Genomic DNA, 13,036 nt, shown 5'->3' with positions numbered 1-13,036 from the left:
GAGCAACAGAACGCATCATTTCATGCTTTGCTCTCAGCTTTTGTCTCAGACTACATGTGCTTCCTCACAAATGATCATTCGAATGCTAATCAGAGAGAGTCGTTCATACTATCTGTGGTCTGGCCACATCGTTCCCACACTCCAGGGTGTAACCTCCACATGCGTTCGTGAGCACGGCTTCAGCGTGCTCTAAGATTCGGCGGGAAAGCGCTGTTAGTCGAGCTGCTCTTGATAATTGGAACCAGGTGTATTGGCACCAGCTTTGATTGGTCGTGCACAAAAGCAGCAGACCGCACTAACAAAACAAGTGAGTCATTCTGAAGACTCTGGGAGTGTGTGTGCCTTAATTCACCTCAGGCCGTCGTTTTCCCACAATGTCCTCAATGAAGAGGGAGGCGGCACCAGACTCACATGTAATGTCTTCTAATAGCAAGGATGTGGTTAGTGAAATATCAGCCTCTCAAAGATCTGATACTTCTCTTTGTTGTGACAGCTCATCTGTCTCCACAGTGGCGTGCACAGACTTTTTGAAGGGCAGGGGCGAAAAGGAAAAAAAGGGCACATATAGCGCATCCTCGCCACTGAAGAGGGCACTTTAGCACGCGTTTTGGCTCCCAGGGGGCACTTTAGCACGCGTTTTGGCTCCCAGGGGGCACTTTAGCACGCGTTTTGGCATCCAAGAGGGCACTTTAGCACGTGTTTTGGCTCCCAGGGGGCACTGTAGCACGCGTTTTGGCGTCCAAGAGGGCACTTTAGAGCGCGTTTTGGAGTCCAAGAGGGCACTTTAGCATGCGTTTTGGCTCCCAAGAGGGCACTTTAGCATGCGTTTCGGCTCCCAAGAGGACACTTCAACACGCGTTTTGGCTCCCAGGGGGCACTTTAGCACGTGTTTTGGCTCCCAGAGGGCACTTTAGCACGCTTTTTGGCATCCAAGAGGGCACTACAGCGCGTGTTTTGGCTCCCAGGGGGCACTTGAGCACGCGTTTTGGCGTCCAAGAGGGCACTTTAGAGCGTGTTTTGGAGTCCAAGAGGGCACTTTACCACGCGTTTTGGAGTCATAGAGGGCACTTTAGCGTCAATAGAATCTGCATTTATTCTAACATCAATAGAATGTGTAAGGTCACAGAGCTCTGGGTCCCGACTTTCCTTTCCCTGATCCACAACAGAGTTGGGTTAGTTCATGAAGTCTGACACACGACCCCTCCCTGACCCAGTATTTTATAGACAGAACATGAGGAAATGCTGAAACAGTCGTCGGCTCCTCCTCGTTGCCGTCGGCGCTCTCTCTCTCCTCTGCTGCAACCTGTTTGCAAGGACACATCTAGAGAGACTCCCTTATCCCTGACGCCAACTTGTTCTATCTTAAGTCGAGGGCCCCAAGATGTCCCCATGCCAGGCCTCTATCTCAAACCTCCTGTTCCAGGTCACACTGGCCTCAGATATATTCTGCACACAAAGAATCACTCCTCGTCTAAATCACTTCTATGAATAATAAAGGAAAAACTTCACCAGGAGAATTTCTGTTGATTATTCAGTCACACAATCCATCAGCAGAAAATATGAATCAGATCAACACATCAGGATCCAACGATCATTAATGTGAGCATGTGCATGTAATCTATTAGCAGAATATATGTGTGTATTCAAACTTATCGAAGTATAGGAACATGACCCAAATATCCGTCATGCTGAACTGAACTGAGGCTAAGCTTCATATTTGAGATCCTGAAACCCCCCAGTGGGTCACGTGCAGACAGAAGACACTGTGCTTACAGGCTCGCTCACAGACTGCAGCATCATCATCATCATCATCAGCAGCAGCAGCAGCAGCAGCAGAGCCTTCAGCCTCCAGCCTGTTTGCCTTCACCTGTAACTGAACTCATGACGTGGTTCAAGCCCTCGTTGTCGTGCTGGAAGCTTTGCTCTCCTCCTTCGTTTCTTCTTGTTCGAGTCAGCCGTCTACAATGACTCAGATCAGAATACTTTACCTAAAACAAACACCTGCATGCAGCTGCTAGTTCAGGTTACAGGCACGTCGTCCAGTCTGAATTTATGGCAAAGACCTTCCTGGTTTTACGGTTAAAGTCAGTATCTGTTTGATGGATTGGAGTCAGACTGCCAGCATCAGATCAAGCTGGGACTCGTAGGGACGACGCTCACGTTGAGAAAGTCTTATTCATAATGCAGCGGACCAACGGCGTCTTCGTCCTCGTCTTCACTGCTGCTGTGAGTGAACCGTGATACTCATCATCATTTAAACACACAGCAGCTTTTCTATAAAGCTCATTGATCGTGTGTTGCAGCGATGGAATATTTGCTCTGGAGGCTGCCGGCCTCCGAGGAGCCGCTCAAAGGTTCGTCGTTGGCAGGGAAACGGCAGCTGTGATCAGTTTGGACTGATGAAGGTCATTATAATACAACACACAACACGTACAGACACGTCGAAAGCAACAATCTCCAATCCTCCAATATGAAACTGAATCAATTAATGTTTCTTTACCTTAAAATTCAGTGAATTTACTGCTTGAATAATGTGGCAAATATGTCTTTGACAGGTTTCTAAAGAGACATTTAATGATTCCATGCATAATTTAAAGCACATATGTCAAAGTCAAGGCCCGCGGGCCGGATGCGGCCCGCAAATGATTTATATGCGGCCCCCCGGATGATATTTGATTAGTATTAGAACTGGCCGCAGCCACCCGTTGGTGTTTTGCACGCACCAATACTACATTCCCCACAATGCAACGGTAGCCCACGAACTCACTGCAGCGCGGCAAACGGGCCTCGGCTTCATTATTCATCAGCAGCCAGAACAGATGTTAGCTTTCAGTTACCCACCCCCCAAAAAGGAAAGTATTGTTTTGTCTGTGTCCTATAGATTTTTGTATTTTAATTTATTTTATTTATTTAGATTTATTTTTCAGTTGAACTCAACTTGCCTGTTGAAAATGTTTTCCCTTAATTACTGACGGAGCCATAAGAAAATATTGCTTTATTCATTTAATGCACAGGACTTTTTTTCTTTGAAGGAAGTTTGTTTTTGTTGAAAAATGTTTACACTTGAAATTACTGACAGAGCCATAAAAGAATATTGGATTGTTCATTTAATCATTAAATAATATACATTGTGTCAGATCTTAGTTTAATAGGCTATGTGCAATCATTAAAATATGTTTTAATAAACATTGAACCAGTCCGGCCCTCGGCTTGTAGCAAATCTGTTTCTTTGGCCCTCTGTGTATTTTGACTTTGACATCCCTGATTTAAAGGGTTTCAAGGGACAAAAAAACCTTAAATTTGACCAAATAGGATGAAAGTTATCCCTCAATTCATCCCTTCAAATGTTGAATGAAAAAGAGGAGACTGTGTTCATGGTATTAAGTTTCCCTTCAAGTGTAAATAATCCAGTCAAAATATCTACAACATATAATAATCTGTTAACCTCGTCGCAAAACCTTTACTGTGATACATAATCCCTTAACCTTAAAATCTTAACATGTCCATTAAACGACAGTATTTTAATTAGATTCTAAGGCGATAATGAATTGATAAAGAATAAAACTGTGATGGCTTTTTGTAAACGTCTTAAAAGCAATCACAAGTGTTAAAAATTGAACATTCATTGTTTTCTTTTCCACAAACCATTAAAAGCACCATAACAAACATCACAGAACCTCCTCTCAAAAATATAATGAATCCATCTTCAACAGGGTTTTAATGGGACACTAAGCTTGAAATGTATCGAGCTTTTTAGAAATATGAACGCATTTCTTCAGGTTTTTTCTACCTTGTAAGAAAATCTTTCAACCACAGTAACACCAGGGACGGACTGCGGGTGTGAAAGTCCTCCCTGATCGTCCTTTAAAGCTGAAAAAACAGGTGTAGTCAAAAAAAAAAACCCCATTTCTGCTCATATCATTCATGATCATCATGGTTATTAGTAGATCATCACATCCAAATAATGTGAATTCTGGATAATTTCTCAATCTGCAGAAAGTCCACGTCAGTCTTTACTCACTCGACACAAGAAGAAGCCGTCAGAGAAAATGTTTTATTTCATAACGAGCATCAATCCTTCCGTTTCTACACATCTGCTGCATTCTGCTGTTTTATTAAAGTCCAGCATGTAAAAGGCTGCATTTGTGTGATGAGCCGAGCAAAAGGTGAAACTTCCTCTGCAACAGTAAAAAACTGAAGGTTTTCAGGTCAGACGGGTTCAGACAGAGCAGGAGTGATCACACCTGGCCAAAGATTAATGTGTGTATGCGATATCAGAGCATCAAAAAGCACTGAATGTAAGTCTGCAGAATAATTAAATCAATCATAAAACTCTGTGCTGCAGGAAACTGTTCAACCCTCAGACCTGCAGCAAACTGCAGAGAAGAAGCTCATCCACTCTGTCACATTCCACTAAAACTGATTTTTTCATTAGCTCACTGTCGTCTGTGTCCGGGTCGTGTTAATTGATGAATCACATAGAAATCTGATATAAATGTCAATAAATTAATGTACTTAACATTCTGAGAGGCATAAACTTGCATTAAAACAGGCTGTTGTGCAGCTTGTGTCATCTTTCCTTCAGCGTCATGCTTTGTCTCCTCAGTAATCAATAAACTCTCAATATTCTGACATGTTTGACCAGACTTCTTCCAGATGTGTCTTAGTTTGAACAGATGAAATTCTGAATATGTGAGATTAGCAGATTGAGGAGGTGATGCTGACTCCCTGAGTTTAGACTCTCAGGCAGCAGAACTAATCAGTCCTGCTGTTTGAAGAGGGAACTCGATGCTGCCTGAGAGTCCTCACTCAGGGTAAAACATAATAAACATCAGCCCTGATCTGACGCTTTCCATCCATTTTACAGAAATGGTATTTTTACATGAATGTAGCCCAAATTAGGATCTTTCAACGTCAGTTTTATTGATATGTGAACTTTATGTTTTCCTTTAAATAGACATTTCAAAAAGAAATGATCAAGAGTCAAAAATGAGAGCAGAGCAGCGATGACTTCCATCTGACCTTTGACCTGGTTCAAAGCAAAAGAAGAATGAACTGAAATAAACAAAAAATTTAAACATCAGAATAAGCTGAAGGCAAAAAACTAATGAAAATGTACATTTTACAGACAAAATGTCACTTCTGAGCACATCTGAACTGTGATTATGTGGGAAAGCAGAAAACTGCTGCAGCTAATCTCCATTTCCGTTACTGATCGATCCAGTGATCCATTAATCTATTCATGTTTGAGTTTAGAAAACGTCTGAAAGTAGAAAAGTGACAGGTTGATTCAGCTACAGTCTCGAGTCTTGAAGTGAGACTTTCCTCATGATCAATAACTCCAGATTATAAGCAGCGCATCTGAACCCTCCGCTCCGGGATCAGTTCTGTGTTCAGGTTCAGTCTCCTCGTCCCGCTGACGGTGTGTTCTTCAACATGCCTCTGCGCATGCTCAGTGGCCTCGTGGACACGGTCAGTCCAGTGCATTGATATCAGTATTGATCAGCTCTCGGGCTTGTCCTTGTTGGGGCCCATAAACTCCACTCCGTCGATCGGGATGTCCTTCTCCTTGATGGCCTTCTGCACGCACCGCTGGTACTTCCGGAAGGTCTCGGTGCACGGGTCGCCGCTCCGGTCCCCCTTCAGGAACTTCTCGGCGAACCAGCGGTTGAAACACTGGTCGTACTCCTGCTTCAGGTCGGTGCAGGCCTCTCCGACGCTGTTCATCTCCGACAGCGACCTCAAACACGACGACGAAACGAAATATGGAGGATTTCTTCAACTGTTTTCAAGAGCAGGAGCAGCGTCTGTGACTTTCCCGCAACCACGTGATGCGATTGGCTGGTTGCGCCGTCGGACTTTGTAGCGTCACGACGTATCAAAGATAGTATATTGTGAGTGACACATCACTCTGACGGAATTCTGAGTACTCACAGATTTATTTCTCGTATGCTGCTTTATACAGATGTAGTGACCAACTGTTCTTGTTGAAATGTTGCTTGTTAATAAAACAGTATATTTTTGTGATGAGTGTTCCAGAGCCATCATTTAATTTATTTCTTTGAGGGAGAAAAAATGATTTTCACTGATAATTTTCTACATTTATATGGCGTACATCAGAGGCCAATGGAAATAACCCATGTATGAGTGGTTTGTAAGTTTCAAAAAACGTTGGTGGAGTGACACCTCCTAATTCTAGACCCAGCCACCGTCCAAAACTCGCGAGACATTTGCGCAGCTTTCCCAAATCTCGCGGTTCGCTAAGACGTGAGAGGCGTTCGAGTAATCTAACTAAAACAAAACTAAACCGATATTTACGTTTCAACTAATAAGTTATAAAACCGAGGCGGGAGTTAAAGCAGGTAAGTAGCAGTCGCGGAGCTTGTAGGCTTACTCTTGATTGCAGCTGTTTTTGAAATACCTGGAACGTTGCATCCATGCGAGCTACATTAGCATGCTTTGCTAGGCCGTCACAATTGTTATGGCCGGATGTTCGGGGCTGCTAGCTTAATGTTAGCTGCTCAGCCTGGTTTGATTCAAACCTAATCCCGGTGGTTTTGTGGGGTTTTTTTTGCGCTGCTGCTGTCTGTCCAGAGCTACAAGATGTCTGACAGCGAGGACAGCGACTTCTCTGACAACCAGAGTGAGCGCAGCAGCGACGGAGAGGCCGAGGAGGTGGAGGAGAATGAGGTATGCTAACCGCTATCTAGTTATGCTAACTGCTTCGTTTACTCGGATAAACATTGTGATTGAGTTTGACCGTTTTTAAAGTGGATCAAACCGCTAAAAGTATCACCACTGTCAGAGTTTCAGTAATATCAGATGCACGCAGAGAGACGTTATTACAGTTAAGACACGGAGGACACCGTGTACTCAATAATAGTTTTGTCGTGATCCGTCATCAGGAGGAGACGGGCAGCCCTGTGGGAAGCGACAAGGTAGCAGAAGAGGAGGGGGAGGACCTGGAGGATGAAGAGGAGTATGACGAAGAGGAGGAGGACGATGATGAGCGACCTAGGAAAAAGCCCAGACATGGAGGGTTCATCCTGGATGAAGCCGGTACTTTAAACACTTCCTTCTCCTTCCGTTTCTGTCTTCATGTCGTGTCCATCGACCTTTCCATAGAGAGAGAAAAGGAGCTTTAATAAGCGTTAATTCTTCCTGTCTTTCTGTGTCTCTCCCTTCTGTCTAGATGTGGACGATGAGTATGAGGACGAGGAAGATCAGTGGGAGGAAGGAGCTGAAGATATTCTGGAGAAAGGTGAGTAACAGAGCTTTTTCACTTTTTGCTCATCAGTTGTTGATGAGACAAACCGTCATGAAATGTGGACTCTGTTGGTTTTTGCCGTTTTTTTAAATGAAGTGCAAAACCCAACAAATCCCCAAAACACAGAACCCGCCCAACGTTCTTCTTGAAAGGAGATATTTGGATGTCGGGTGTAAATTAAAGGACCATGCCAGTATTTTTAAATGTTTCAGCCCTTTTATCACAAATCACACATGCTCATTATCCAAAGCACGCTGCACTGTTTTAAAGTGTGTTTTTACCGTTAGACTTGCGGTGCTGATAAACAAAACGAAGGCTGAATCATGTTATGTTTGCTTCATGATGAGATCCTGATGAATCTGTGATTAAACTTTTACTGCAGAGCAAAGAAAACAGAAGCAAAGCCAAACTTAATGACTATGATGAGTTTAGTGCTTCAAGCAAGTTTCTAATGCGTACGAGTAGATTTTCATGTTGCTCTGAAGTGAACTGAAGTTGCCATTAATCAAAGAAAAAAAATCAAAGATCGGGAACATTCTTTGGTAGAAAACAGTTGACCTAATATGTAGTTAATGGGCTAAAACTTGCAAAACACCAGTGTGATTTATAGTTCAGTGTGTCTCCAGCAGTGTGTTTGCAGTCTGATTGGACCATCCATCACACGGAAACACACAGAGGATTGTTTGGAGCTGCTAACATCAGTCCTGATGTGAATGAACCCTGTGTTTGGGAAACTTTAAGCTCTTGCTGAGCTGAGCTTTGATTTCTGAGGTCAGACTGTGTGATTGCACATGAATGCAACATGTTTGGCAGGTGTTTCCGTTGGTCTGCAGGTTCTGCTGAGTTTTTTAATATGAAATCAACAAATACAAGAAGATATTATCTGTTGGTAGCAGATCTGAATAGATTTGATTTGTGGGATTTTACTGCAGCTGATCAGTTATCGGTTTTGCCTTTTATGAAGTAAAACATTTGCTGATTACAGTTTTGAAAATGAATTTTTTCTAACTTGTTTGTGTTCATGTCTGCTGACCAGAATGAGTCATAAATGCAGATAAATATCCAGGTCAGGTGGTCTGCAGTTGGTATTCGTCAGACTGCTAAATTTAAGTATTTTTTTCCCCACAGAAAGTGTAACCTCTCTCACAGCAGCAGGTGTAACCTGAAGCAGGAATAATGGCTCGGTCCCATTTAGTTGTGTCAGTCAGTCACGACCGTGAGTCAGCATAAACGTAAGAAAATGAGGCTATTAAAAAGTTTTTATATCAAAATACCACACCTGCCCGTCATAGGAATGCACCAGTTTGATATGCTATTGATCAGTATTGATATCAGCCCCTGTGTTGACCTTATTTGGTGGACCAGGCCTCTCCTAGTTGGAGCAGATTCATAATAAATACAGTTTCCACCGTCAGTTACTCTGATTCAGTCGCTGTTGACCACGTGTCAACATTTAGCATCACAGCAGTCACTGGTGCTGAGTCTTAACTTGTGTCACAGACAGGTCCGTGCGCTGAGGCAGCATTACAGAGATTCAGAGGCCGAGTGTCGCGGTGCGTCCGTCGTGATCTCTGCTGCGCACTTTAACACAGAAGAATTTGTTTCTGGTTCTGCCTTCCAAGGACGATTTAACGTAATGACTTAAACACTAGAATCGTTAGTGATCCTTATCCGCCTGTAATGTCCTGAATCCAGTCATGGGAATGAAAACCAGAGCAGATTCTCGTCCCTCTTGAAAACTCCTGTTCACACGGGACCAGTATCACCTGGAGTAATCTACTAATCTATAATAATTGCGGCGGTTGGCTGTGATCTTTACGCGGCGTCATGTTGCCGCTGTTGTGTTCACGTACAGCCTCAAAGCATCTGCTGCTTGATCTAAAGAGCTATGAGTGTGTTTTTATGCTTGTAACACATGCAGAAAGTGCAGAAAACAAATCTAAACTCTGTTATTAAGACGGCTGCTGAAGAGAAATGTGAGTAAAATCCGGACTAGATGACTTCATGCGAACGCGCTGAATGAAAGACAGACGTTGGAGGGTCACGAGGTCTCCTGGTAATCCTGTTCCCGTGTGAACCGGCTGTGTGTTTACTAGGACAGATTTATTTCAATGACACGGTTTGACTTGTGTCTTCTGAAGGAACTGAACTGGTGTGAACAGTCTTTGAATTGGTAGTGCGTGGCGTCCTCCGTGCAGGCTGTGGGGTGGACGTGAAGCTGATGTGATGTGGAGTCTGAGCAGCTTCAGCTCCAGCTGTTTCTGAACATGAGTGTTTTCTGACTGAACTCTCTCTGTCTCATCGGTGTTACTCGCTCTCATGCATGTCCTCTCCAGTTAACGGTAATTCTACTCCAGATACTCTCCCGCTCTGATGTTTCCATTGATATCCATGTGTATCTGAAGCAAATGGAGTGTCAGTTTCATCCATTTGATAAAACCCATGTCGCAGAATGTATTAACCCCACCTCATCTCAGCACAGCTGTATTTGTGAGCGTGTAGTTTCATGTGAGGAAGCACTGAGGGCAAATCCATTATTGGCTCCGTGAACAGCAACAGCTCCCTTTGCAAAGACAAATGGTTACTGTTCATTACGTCTGATTGGCTACAGAAACACCATTGACTTTTACAATTAGCTACAGTTGTACTGATGTTCTAACATTACATGAACATGCTGAGTGTAACGGCGTCCAGAGGGCCATTAATCTCAATATGCTGTGAATAATTCCACCTTCAAAGAACCAAGTGTGATCATTTGCCTGACTCTGCTACCTGGTAGAAGACTGCCATGTTTTATTTCAAGTGTTTTGACTAACAGATGTGGTTGAAGCTTTTTTGTGGCACGTGGTAATGCATACTATCACTACAGGCAGAAGCACAGTGGAAACAAAACCGAAACGGCCGCGTTGACTGCAGCTAAATGTCCAGTTAGTGATGGAGACGATGCGTCCGCTCGTCACCCGTTTCCAGATGTCAGTCACTCAGACAGGTCAGGTGTGTGTCCAGTGACTGCTGGGCCAATCAGTGCTCTGCAGGCACAGGTTTAGAGTGGAAGGAGCCAGGAAACAGACAGGAAACGGTCTCACAGTGTGCATCCAGATGTGTGGTCTGTTTGTAAGTTGACTCTCAGACAACACAAATCGACAGTCCCCCCACGAACAAGACGAACGTGAAGAAAAACTACACCTGGTCACGTCCTTTATGTTTTTCTTGTCAACAAATCACCTGAAAGACCAAACTGCTAACTGCTAACTGCTAACAGTTCAGTGTTTATAACAGCCTGATCGTCTTCCTCTGAGACTCAGAGCTCCATTAAAACCCATCAGTGAGCCTCACTGGTCCTTCATCACCATGAACGAACACACACACACACACACACACACACACACACCCCGTCCTGCTGCCACAAACGCTCACTACAGCACCAACTGTGAATTCATCCGCCGCTGAAAGTAGTTCCCAACAAATGCTCCGTTTCCTCCTGTTTGTTCGAGCAGCTTCATCAGGAAGAAGCTTTGAAACATGAAGGGAAATATTTGTGAGGAGTTTCTGAAGATTCACGTCTGAGCTGAGAGCCGCAGACAGAAAGTAGACCGTTGTGTTGTTGGTTTGAGTGTTTTCATGGGATTTGTTGACAATCAGAAAAATGTAGAATAACACCAAATGAGTATTTAAAAATGAGTCAGTCGCTGCTGATTGGCTAGAGCCGAGTAACGAATATAAAACTATAATCAGGCTGAAAGATTACAGCTGCAGACACTTCCTGCGTCCGCATTAAGCCATGTTAACCTCGTCATTAAAAATGCACCCAGGTTATCTCTGATTGGATAACAGTGAAGAAGTCGAAGGCTCTTCGTCGTTTTGTTTCGACTGTTCTCTCACCTGAAGCCGCAGTGAACCCGTCACTGGCCTCACGCTTCTCTGTGCTGCACACTCACCATTAATCTGTTGTGTTTTTCTCCCATCATGCTTTGTGTTGCTGCTGCCTGACTCTGCTCCTGTGTGCCCTGCCCTGATGACAATGTCTTTTGGCTCCATCCTCCTCTTCATCCTCATCCTCTTTCCCTCTTTGCTGCCGCTACGACTTAATCCTACGTTTTCTTCTTCTCTTTTCTTTCTTGTCATCGTCTTCTTTTTCTCAACCCTCAACCTCCGCTCGTTCCTTCATCTCCAATCCTTTCATCCTCCTCCTCCCTCCCCTCTTCATCCCCTTTGTTTTTTCTCCTCCTCTGTATCTCCTTCCTGCTCACCTCCCTTTTATTCTTTTTGTTTGTTTTCTTGCATCTCTTCCCTCTCATGTCTTTACCTCCTCTTCACTCACCCCTTCAACCTCACATTCTCTTCCATCCTCTCACCTCTCTGTCCTTCCTCCTTGTCTTTGATCTTTTATTTCCCATATCCCTCCTTCTTCTCGTTACCACATCTCTCTGCTCGGCTCTTCCTCTCGCCTCCTCTTTTGTTCTCCTCTTCCTCTCTTTTCTCTGTCGCCGGTCGGTCCTGCAGAGGAGGCTGAAGGTAAGTCTGGTCTTTACTTCAGCAGCCATAATTGTTGTTCATTAATCTCGATGTTGTTAATGTGAAACGTGGATGTAACAGCCCCCCCCCTCTCGCTCTCAGTGTCCAACATCGACCACGTGGTTCTGGATGAAGATCACTCTGGATCCAGAAGGCTGCAGAACCTCTGGAGGTAACAAAAGCCTCAGCAGCTGTGTGAACTCCACACACCAGTGAAACAAAGCATTTTTACCAAAAGTCAGAAAGTTGAGTTTCCAAACAAAGTTCCTGGAACTTTTAGGAACTTTCAGAGAACCAACACGTCCCTTCAGCTCATCTTTCCTCCTTCTGGTTCATTTCTAGTTCAAAGTCACTCAAAAACAAACAGATTTAAACTGAAATTTGCGTGTTTGTTGCACATCAAACTAACAGAAATGTTTGGATTAGCATGAAAACTTAGCCAGTCGTTTTAAGTCCTGCAGACTCCTGCTGGCTTCCCACACGTCCTGGAAAACCTGGAAAACATGTCATCAATTTTCCAGTCCTACCTAAAACATATTTTACTTGATGTTTTAGGTAGCTAGCGTTAGCAGGATAGCTAGCAGGTTAATAAGTGCTTTACATGGATCTATGACGCTCAGCAGATTGAACAAATGGCTCCTTAACAAACCACATATGTTACTTATATTACTAAAATAACTCCAATACTACATTCCAAACAATAAGAAATAACAGCTGAGAGGCACATCCTCTTGCTTGCCTCGTGTACTGACCTTGTCAGCCGACATTATTCATAAAAAGATATCTTTATTCTGTCCTTTAGCAGAATAAGTCCGTCTGTTTTGGTCTGAGCTGCTGGAACTCTAGTGCGACATCTAGTGGCTGAAAATCTCATTTACAGACCCTTTGAGGTTTGTGATCGAGGTCTGGCTTGGAGCAGAGGTTTTAAATGCGTGCAGGTATTGTTGATGCAGGTGGATAATAATGAATGGCAGCCTGACTGGATGTGAGTCAAACACCAGCACAGTTCTGGCTGACTGTACTTTTTGACTTTGCTGGTTTCTCTTTGAGCTGCATTGTGAAATTCTTTAGCTTTTATAGCAGTCGCTCTCAGTCAGTGTGGTTAGGCTCGTTAACGACTCTCCAAACGAGCAACAACATCCTGCCGGGAGCGTTTTGATGGCAGTGGGATCTGAAGCCCTGCTGATGAAATGCAGCTGAGGGAAAAATCTCACAAATTCACTTTTTCTGCAACAAATTTAAAAGAAGTTAACA

The 13,036-nt window shown here is 43.8% G+C and overlaps 2 protein-coding genes across 2 annotated transcripts in view; one reads left to right on the top strand and one right to left on the bottom strand.

The window, feature by feature from the left end:
• Positions 1 to 4,069: 4,069 nt before the first annotated feature.
• Positions 4,070 to 5,825, bottom strand: triap1 (TP53 regulated inhibitor of apoptosis 1). Its single transcript, XM_041941149.1, has one exon. The coding sequence runs from the start codon at positions 5,725 to 5,727 to the stop codon at positions 5,503 to 5,505; it is 225 nt and encodes a 74-aa protein (XP_041797083.1). The 5' UTR covers positions 5,728 to 5,825; the 3' UTR covers positions 4,070 to 5,502.
• A 398-nt stretch (positions 5,826 to 6,223) lies between these two features.
• Positions 6,224 to 13,036, top strand: part of supt5h (SPT5 homolog, DSIF elongation factor subunit) — a 21,097-nt gene continuing 14,284 nt past the window's right edge. Inside the window, exons 1-6 of the mRNA XM_041940558.1 lie at positions 6,224 to 6,362; positions 6,595 to 6,690; positions 6,906 to 7,059; positions 7,193 to 7,261; positions 11,771 to 11,782; positions 11,885 to 11,954. Coding sequence (XP_041796492.1) covers positions 6,604 to 6,690; positions 6,906 to 7,059; positions 7,193 to 7,261; positions 11,771 to 11,782; positions 11,885 to 11,954 — 392 coding nt within the window. The 5' untranslated portion in view covers positions 6,224 to 6,362; positions 6,595 to 6,603. The remainder of the gene's footprint in view (positions 6,363 to 6,594; positions 6,691 to 6,905; positions 7,060 to 7,192; positions 7,262 to 11,770; positions 11,783 to 11,884; positions 11,955 to 13,036) is intronic.

Source organism: Chelmon rostratus, chromosome 7 (genome assembly GCF_017976325.1).
Source record: "Chelmon rostratus isolate fCheRos1 chromosome 7, fCheRos1.pri, whole genome shotgun sequence".
Taxonomy (NCBI): domain Eukaryota; kingdom Metazoa; phylum Chordata; class Actinopteri; order Chaetodontiformes; family Chaetodontidae; genus Chelmon; species Chelmon rostratus.
Note: the sequence above shows the minus strand (reverse complement) of the source record. Positions and strands in the feature narration are given on the sequence as shown.